We start from the raw sequence: 9,842 nt of genomic DNA on the forward strand, positions 1-9,842 counted from the left end.
GACACAGATAAAAGCCAGAGTTCAGGCTTTTTTTCATCCTATTTGCTTTGCAGTTGGTAAAAGTTCTCTGGGCCCTAGTAATTCTCATTCATGAACAGTTCATTCATGAACTGTGATGCCCGAATCTTAAGAATGTGTCAGAATGAGACAGAACCTACAACAAAGCTGGGAAACCATTCTGAATTACCATACTCCCACCACAGAACACACATGGACACAATGGAATCTACTTATAATCTCTTTATACTGAGACACAGTGACTGGCTTTTTTTCACAACCAATGCAGGAAAACAAAAACAAAACAAAACAAAACAAAACAAAATGCCCTTCCAGACTGTAGTTGTTTCTGCATTTAAAAGCAACCTGATGTAGGCCCAGTCATATTTACTAGAAAGTCAAGGCTGATATTTCTCTGGTTCTACTACACTGTCTAATGAGACTGAGAGTACTCTAGTTATATTGTAATACAGTATAATACTGGTACCATTGGCAATATTTATCCACACTGTATCTCTAAGCTGTGTAACAATATAGAAAGGACTAAATTCACTGTGAGTTCTAGCAGAATTTTCCAAGAAAGTAACATGCACAGGAAATGCCTGGTCTATAGAAGAACTTGGTTTAACTATCAGCTAATCTTTATGCTAAATCTTTTGTCCTGGGGTAAAAAAAGTAAAGACAAGGGAGTATGTGATTAAGTAATAAGATTGTTGCAAAACTATGAAAATGTATCATGATTTTAGAGGATGGATTAATGGTTTCCTCATATCTGTCACTGACCTACACTAATTTTTTAACTTTGGAGCATAGCACACTGATGCTACCACTGTATGTGTTCCATTAGTATGCCCCTAAATATAAATGCTTATTATATTTCTTAAGAGATGGCCTGGGTTAAGGGGTACAAGTGCAATAGTGTCATCATAGAGTAAAACATAGAATTTATATGGCTGTCTTCCAATACTGCAGATGCCAATTAGTGCATGCTGACAGGAGCCTAATATAGCTGTCTCCTGAGAGGCTCTGCCAGAGCATGACAAATACAGAGGCGGATGCTCATAACCAACCATTGAACTGAGAACTGGGTCCCCAATGGAGGAGTTAGAGAAAGGACTAAAGTAGTTGAAGGGATTTGCAACCCTATAAGACAAACAACAATATCAATCAACAAGACCCCTGGAATACCCCAGGACTAAACTACCATCCCAAGAGTACACAGTGATGAACCTATGGCTCCATCTGCGTATGTAGCAGAGGATGGCCTTGTCTGGCATCAATGGGAGGAGAGGCCCTTGGTCCTGTGAGGGCTTGGTCCTTGTCTGACATCAATGGGAGGAGAGGCCCTTGGTCTGTGAGGGCTTGATACCCCATGTAGGGGAATGTCTGGGCAGGGAGGTCAGAGGGAGTGGGTGGGAGGGTGAGGGAACACCTTCATAGAAGCAGGGGGAGTGGGAATAAGATAGCGGGTTTCTGGAGGGAAAACCAGGAAAGGGGATAACATTTAAAATGTAAATGAAAAAATAACCAATAAAAGAAAAAATAATAAAAAATGGTTGTTTTCTGAATTTAAATTTGAAGTCATCACTGTTAGATTGTTACTGCTTTCATACCACCAACACATTAATACCTGTACCATCAATAGCGTAGACAGCACAGTGGTGTCTAAAGCGCTAATCTGGATACCAGTGATAAACAGATGAGCCTTGTTACTGCTGAATGGTGTCTTTATCAGGTGGCAGAGGAAGAAGTCAGAGAGACCTGCAGTATGTGAAAATCTCAGCAAACCATTTTGAACATGGAGAAGCTTGAGACTTAAGGGTAACCTGAAGACTCATATTTTGAACAGTGGATCTCCAGTTTATATCACTATTATTATCTGTGGAACATTTAGGAGGCGGGTCTGTCTGACAGAGTTAGGTCACTGGGGGTGTGTGGGGCCTTTGGAAGTGACCAGCACTCTAGGGTCTAGCCTACCTCTTTCTGCTTTCTCTGTCACACACTCAGGAATGCTTTCATAGACATCATAGACTGTATCGTCTTCAATCATGGGACAATGTAAATCTTTCATCTCTTAAGTTGCCTCTATTGGTTATTTGATCACAGCAACATAAAAGTAATTAACACAAGTGGAATAATGTGTCAGCAGAAAGTAGCTACAAAGAGCTCAGAGCAATCTCTGATAGACTTCCATCCTATGATAACAAGGCTTATAGTTTTTCCAACAACCATTAAATTTGGAGCTGAACTTCAAACCTCCAGTGAATAGGTAGACATAAGATCATGAGTTGGTTATCAAGGCTTGGGACCAATAAAACTGTGAGATAATAGATGTGGTTTTGTTGATTTCTTATAGCAGCAACAGAAAATGGATCCAGAAATGTTCTGTTCTGTTCTGTTCTGTTCTGTTCTGTCCTGTCCTGTCCTGTCCTGTCCTGTCCTGTCCTGTCCTGTCCTGTCTTGTCTTGTCTTGTCTTGTCTTGTCCTGTCTTGTTGAGATGAGATTTTGTGCACTCCAGTTTGGCTTTAAGTTCTCCATGTAACTCAGAGATGACTTTGACCTCTGATCCTCTGTGATTACAAACATGTGCCATCATTTCAGGTTTTATGTGGTGCTGAGAATTCAACCCAGAACTTTATGCAGGATAAACAACCATTCCACCAACCTGGTCATAACCTCAGCCTTGGTGCTAATAATATCTGAAGATAATATGTTTATAACTCTAATCCTTGCTAAAATGGTGGTTTATCACTGCAATTATTTTCCAATGCTTCTGTCTCAGAATATCTTTATACTCTTAAAAGCTACTGAAGACCTAATGATATTTTAAGTAGGTATAGGAACTAATATTTATAATAGAAATTAAAAAGAGCTTATTGAAAATTTTGCTCTTAATTTATCATTATTTACACAAGGATTTATTGAATATCTGTTTGGATCTAATATTCTGTGATGAAGTGTTGCAGGCTGAATAAAGGATGCTTAAAGGTTCTTTTAGTTTTAAAAGAATTCCATAGTAGGTTAAATGTTGTCTTTTATGAAATTTTTATTGGATTAGGTGCAGTAAAAATTGCAATAGTTCCCAATTTTATAAATTTTAAAATTTGACTTTAATAGATGCCTCCACTTTATATTTTCTGCCTCTCATGTATTGTAATAGCACATATAGATAACAAAATTTTCAACATGTATGCATGAGAGAATATCACAGAAAAAGGACAAAAATTGTCAAAATATCACTATGGAAATAGTTTTGATCCTGTTAGTCTTCCGGAAGTTTCCCCATCATTCTCAGAGTTCTTGAACCACACTAAGAAAATAATTGTCAGTGTCGGTCCTCATGAATATAAACTGAGAGAAATGAGATTAAGGAACAGAGACCACAGAAGGGTCCCAGTGCATTGTCTAAAGTATAATAGGGACTCAATACAGTTGTTATGGCTGCTGCCTGCAATCCTTCATGTCCACTGTAAAAAGAGATACACTTTGTCACTGGGAGAGTTCTATAGTCTCAGGACGAACAGATTCTAGTGGTTCATAAAGCCATAAAACTGTAACAACTGCACAAGATTGGATATTGTGTTTTGTTTTACCTCAGTTTCATTATCCTCCAGGGACTTGAAGGATTGTGAAAACTAACTGGCTGACCTAGAAGTTGTACTTCAAGCTCATTAGGTACAATCATTTTTTTGTCTTCTAAACAGAAGATACTGGCCTGCCCACCCCTCAGGGAGACGATATATTGGTATGATGTCATATGGTTTCTCTGGGAATTTGAACTCTCGCTAGAGACACAGAAGTGTTTTGTCCTTTGACTGTGAATTAAACTATGCTCCTGGGGTTCTTTGGAGAAATTTCAATGAGTCCTTTATCCTCCTATATTTGATTTCATCTCATGAAGGCTGTCAGGAGGAATAGAATTCTATACATGTTTTAGAGGTATGGTTCTCTTCTCTATGGGGCTCATTCTAACTCAAAGTATCTTCCTTGAGAAAATCCAGTACTGACATCTCTTTGTACTAAAGAGGTTCATTTGAACTAAAAAGTGGCTTCTAGTATGGGTAGTTGAAACATAACAGTACAACAGTAGAAATCAGCACAGCAGTGTCAAAAGGCTGTCATTCCTGGGTGAGGCCCTGACTCAGAGTGTATTGCAAAAAGTTAGAAAAACACAGCTCATTTTACTGTCATGCTGTGATGGTTTGCATATGCTTGGCCCAGGGAGTGGCACCATTAGAAGGTGAGGGCTTGTTGGAGGAAGTGTGTCACTGTGGGAGTGGGCTTGGAGACTCTCCTCCTAGCTGCCTGGGGATGCTTAATCTGTTCCTGGCTTCCTTCGGGTGAAGATGTAGAACTCAGCTTCTCCTGCACCATGCCTGCCTGGATGCTGCTATGCTGCCATGTTCCTGCCTTGATAATAATGGACTGAACCTATAAACCTGTAAGCCAGCCCTAATTAAATGTTGTCCTATATAAAATTCACGTTGGTCATGGTGTCTGTTCACAGCAATAAGACCCTAACTAAGACATATGCCTTGCAGTACACAGGGGTTCCCAACTCACTGGCATTCCTCTCCCTCTGTCATCCACTGTGATGTGACGGTAGCAGCCAGAATAACATTTGAAATGTAAATAAAGAAATATATCTAATAAAAAAAGAAAAAAACTAGTCAACTCAAACAATAAAAAAGAAAAAAATAAGAGGCTTAGTAATGAAGCACCTCCAGAACCTGAAATAGTCAAAGTAATGCAACTTTATCTTTAATGGGTTAAATGAAGATATTAATGTCCAAGAAACCTATTTCAAAGAATTGAGTACTATTGTACTCATTTGCTTTCTGAATCAGTTTGCTAAATTAATTTGTCATGTGATTACTTAATTTTTAAGTATTTCAATTTATCACACTATTATGATAACTACTAGACTTGAAGTAGTTTTAAAAACCATTTTCTGGCAGAGAAAGACAGAGAGAAAGGCAGAGAGACAGATAGGCAGACAGGCAGACAGACAGAGACAGAGAATGAGGCATCAGCCAACTGTAGAGAAAGAGAAATCAAACTCCAAGCTGGATAATCACTCTTGGTGGCAAGACATAGGGCAGTGGTTCTCATTACCATAACATTATTTTTGTTACTACTTTATAACTATAATCTTGCTACGGTTGTGAATCATAATGTAAATATCTGTGTTCTCTGATGGTCTTTGGATAGAGGTCTCAACTTGCCAGCTAAAAACTGCTGGCTTTGAGGAAACACTATTCAAATTAACCATAAAAACCTTTTGTTTTGTTACTGATGTTTTATTTAGTTTATTGCAAATATAAAAATTGAGGCATCCATACTCTAGTGTTTTCTTCTCTAGTCCCATAAAGACAGTTTCCTTCAATATTTTAATTTAACATTGGTTTTATACTGTCTTCATTTTTATGTTTTAAGAGTAATCTGGAAATGATAATTAAGATTTGAAGATTTATCAATCCAGGCACAAAACTGTAAAGACTTAAAAAAATCAAAATACATCTTCCTATGAGATAGCAATATTTTCAATATTTTTGAATATGTTCAATATTATTGTTTTCTTTTATTCTGAGAAGTTAAAAGTAAGTCAGTAATTATAAGTAAAAAGATCTTTAATGGAGATGTTACTCGTCCTTACTTAGCATAATAGAGGAATACTCTTAAACTCTACCCAAAATAGCTTTGCAAACATTATCTATTGTCCTCCTCTATATACCCAATACATTTATAGAAAGGAAAGAATCTGTTATTTCACCTCTGCATCACTGAGATTGTTTCTCTAAGAAATTTATACAACTGAACTTTTTCCTGAGCTCAGTGATTGGAAAAGTTTGTGCAATTATAATACATGTATCTTCAAGTCTACCTGTCATGTGACTAAGTTCTTCCTCCAAAAGGTCCAGAACTCTTCCTATGAAACTTTCTCAGAGCATAAACTCAAAGCATATCTGTGGTTTGATCTCTCTAAAGCTCATATTTTTAATGTATAAAAGAAATCACATCTGCAAAGATAGTCTACTAAAGTAGTATGTGAATTTAGCCTTTGGAATTCATCACTCAATCCATAACAGATATCAGTATACATAAATATGGCCCTCAATTGACATATGCAATATAATACATTTTGTTGACATGTGTAGAACACATCATAAGATATTTTAAAGATATTTAATTCATAACTGGAAATGCATTGTCTGCTTTACAAAAACATTGATGAAATCTGTGAAATGAAGTTATGTACATTCAGTATTTTAAATGTTTAAATATTGTTTATTTGTAGTTTCCATATTCATACAGACTCCCCTTTCTGTTTAATGTAAGTGCTGAGCCAATTTCTTCCAAATCTTATCCATCCTTGAAGCAGAATTTTCTCTAAAACCAGAAACTGGAATTGAAAAGAAAACCCTAGACTAGATATGGATATATATCTAAATTATTGTCTCATTTTATGTTATAGATTAATAACAGTATATAGTATAATCATTACAAGATAATGACCATAGATTACACTCCCTTCTGGCTGGTTTCTTATTTTAGTAATCCATAATATGCCTAGATATTTTTCTGTCCTAATGTTTAGGTAACTTGATATAGATACTTTCATATATAGAGAAATAGACTGCATTGAATGAGAGCTTAAAATTCTATGATTACCATAGGATTTCATGAAATAAGACAACTCCTCTGTGTGTGTGTGTGTGTGTGTGTGTGTGTGTCTGTGTGTGTGTGTCTGTGTGTGTGTGTGTCTGTGTGTTTGTATTTTTTAATTACTGAAACGCTAAATTGCACACACTCTGGTGATGAGATGATATATGGAATGATGATTTTTAAAAAATAACAGGTTCAGTTTGATGTAGAAAATGGTTCATCATATATCTATCAATGATAGAAGTAATATTGTGTTATTATTTTAAAGTCCATTATATAAATATACAGTAGAAATCAAGAATAATTGATCAGTGATCATTTTTGCTTGTCAAAGTTAATATCTAAATCTAAGTTATTCAAGTGTATATAATTTTGGAGTATTGATTAAAGGGCAGGTGGAAAAGAGAACCCAATGATTAACATGATTCTACAATTACAAACATGTGTTTTCATTAAAAATAACATAGTAAATTACATCACAAATATCTGTTCAATGCTATTATCAATTTATTTTTTAAAGATTTATTTATTCATTTAATGTATAAATACCGGAAGAGGGTGTTTCTGAATACACCTAAAAGCCATGACAAAGTAGGGGCCATAATATTTTCCATCATTATTACCAATAATTGAGCTATCAAGATAAGCAATAATAGCTAAAACAAAATTAAAAGATATATGTCTTATGTATTTTTTAAATTATATATATATATATATAATTTATAGATATCCAAGAAATTCTTTTGAAAAATATCCAATGGAAATATCTGGAAAAGATTGTGTTTATCAAATGATCCAACTTAGCTTTTTCCCAACAAGGGAACAAATTAGCATCCTCCATCCACACTTAATACACTGAGGACACTTTTTGTATAAAATTAATAATCTGAATCAAAACATTGGAAATATAGTATATTTTCAATTCTAGGGACATTCTACTAAAAATCTTCTATTTACTGTTCAAAATGTCAATGTCTGGAAAAACACATAAAAGCCAAGGACATATTTGTATTACAAAGATACTAAGAAGAGATTATACTAAATATGTGAAATTTTAGATTAGGTCCTGTGTGGGTGGAGATATTAGAGAAAACACAGATGTAGGCACTGAATTTTCTTGATTGCTATAGCTATAATTATAGAATTATAAAATTTCTAATTATAAATTCAAATGGCTCAAAATATTAAATGTGTAGAGACAGTATAAGATAAACAAGAAAGACATCAATGTATGTTGAATCTGAGAGAAGCTACATGAGAGCTCTTTGCATAATTCTGAATATACTTTCTACTATTTGAATTTACTTCTTATAATAAAGTTACAGAATCACAAATCGCCGTCAGGGAGTGTGAAACAAACGGAATGATTGAACTGTCTCTGCACTTGTCTTACACTGAGTAAATCCAACTTTCATTTATTGTTCAGCTCTGGGCTTCCAGACTCAGATCACCACTGTATCCAGCTCTCATATAGGAATGGGAGCCAACCAGACATGGGTCACAGAATTCATCCTCGTGGGACTCCAGCTCAGCGCAGGCATGGAAATGTTCCTCTTCTGGATTTTCTCCCTGCTGTACATCCTCAGCCTCCTGGCAAATGGCATAATCTTAGCACTCATCTGCCTGGACCCCAGGCTGCACACCCCGATGTACTTCTTTCTTTCTCATCTGGCCATTCTTGACATGTCCTATGCTTCCAACAATGTCCCCAAGATGTTGTCCAACCTTGTAAACCAGAAAAAGACCATCTCATTTGTCCCATGCGTCACACAGACATTCTTGTATTTGGCTTTTGCTGCTTCAGAGTGCTTGATTTTGGCAGCCATGTCCTATGACCGGTTTGTGGCCATCTGCCACCCCCTACACTATACTGTCATCATGAGTTGGAAAGTATGTGTGGCCCTGGCTGTCACATCCTGGTCATGTGGATTTATCCTCTCTGTGGCTCACACAATTCTCCTGCTAAAGCTGCCCTTCTGTGGGCCCCAGGAGGTAAACCACCTCTTCTGTGAAATCCTGGCTGTTCTCAAGCTGGCCTGTGCTGACACTTTGATCAACCAAATCGTCATCCTTGCTGCATGTGTTTTTGTTTTAGTTGGGCCCCTTTGTTCAATGCTTGTATCTTACACACATATCCTCTGGACAATTCTGAAAATGCAGTCAAAGGAGGGACGCAAGAAGGCCTTTTCCACCTGCTCCTCTCATCTCTGTGTGGTGGGGCTCTTCTTTGGAATAGCCATGTTGGTGTATATGGTCCCTGATTCTGATCAGCGAGAGGAGCAGGAGAAAATTTTGTCCCTGTTCCACAGTCTCTTTAACCCAATGCTGAACCCCCTCATCTATAGTCTGAGGAACGCCCAGGTGAAGGAAGCCTTCCACAGAGCACTGCAGAAGAGATCTGTGTGAGGGGCACAGAGAATGTGAGTTGGGTAGGGCCATGCTCCTGAAACATGTGGTTAGCTGAAGCAAAAGTCAGGGAAATTTCCCAACTAGAAGTATGATTTTATTTATTTATTTATTTATTTATTTATTTATTTATTATTTGTTTGTTTGTTTGTTTACTTTTTTGAGATAGAGCATAACTATGTGGCTCTGGGTATCCTGGAACTTACCATGTCGATTAGAGTGAACTTGTATTTACAGAAGTGCACCTGTCTCTTTCTCTCAAGTGCCAGAGTTAAAGGCCTGTGCCACTGTGCCTGGCTAGAATTCTTGTTTTAAAATATTGTAATTGCTTAAATTCTAGCTCTGGAAATGTGTCAAGATAAGAGGGAAAATTATATATTGATAATGGACACTATGAATCCAATTTCTAGATTGAATTCCATTGTTGAGAGCCACTTCATTTACAGGGTGAGAGAGAATAGAACACTATTCCTCATTCTTATTTACATCAATCATTCACATTTTCTCTCCAATGATTTATTTTTAAGCAAAGCTAATTAAACACCAGAAAAAATGGAAGAAGTAAAATAATATAGACTATGACATATATAAATGAAATCAAAAATTGAAAAATGATAGAATTAATGGTAGCTAGTGTTGTTTTTCTTTTTAAAGAAAATCAATAAGATTACCAAACATTAGCTTAGTTGACCAGCAGCAGGTCTACAAAAGAGATAGAGATGAAGTGCTGGGGAGATAGCTCAGTCATGAAGAACATTTGCCTCACAAGCAT

General features: G+C 36.4%; 1 protein-coding gene across 1 annotated transcript; it reads left to right on the plus strand.

Moving 5' to 3' along the window:
- Window positions 1-8,140: 8,140 nt before the first annotated feature.
- Or2a52 (olfactory receptor family 2 subfamily A member 52) lies at window positions 8,141-9,070 on the plus strand. Its single transcript, NM_001109347.1, is given in 1 exon segment — window positions 8,141-9,070. A coding segment is annotated over 1 exon segment (930 nt).
- The last annotated feature ends 772 nt before the right edge of the window (window positions 9,071-9,842 follow it).

Source organism: Rattus norvegicus, chromosome 4 (genome assembly GCF_021556685.1).
Source record: "Rattus norvegicus strain SHRSP/BbbUtx chromosome 4, alternate assembly SHRSP_T2T, whole genome shotgun sequence".
Classification (NCBI taxonomy): domain Eukaryota; kingdom Metazoa; phylum Chordata; class Mammalia; order Rodentia; family Muridae; genus Rattus; species Rattus norvegicus.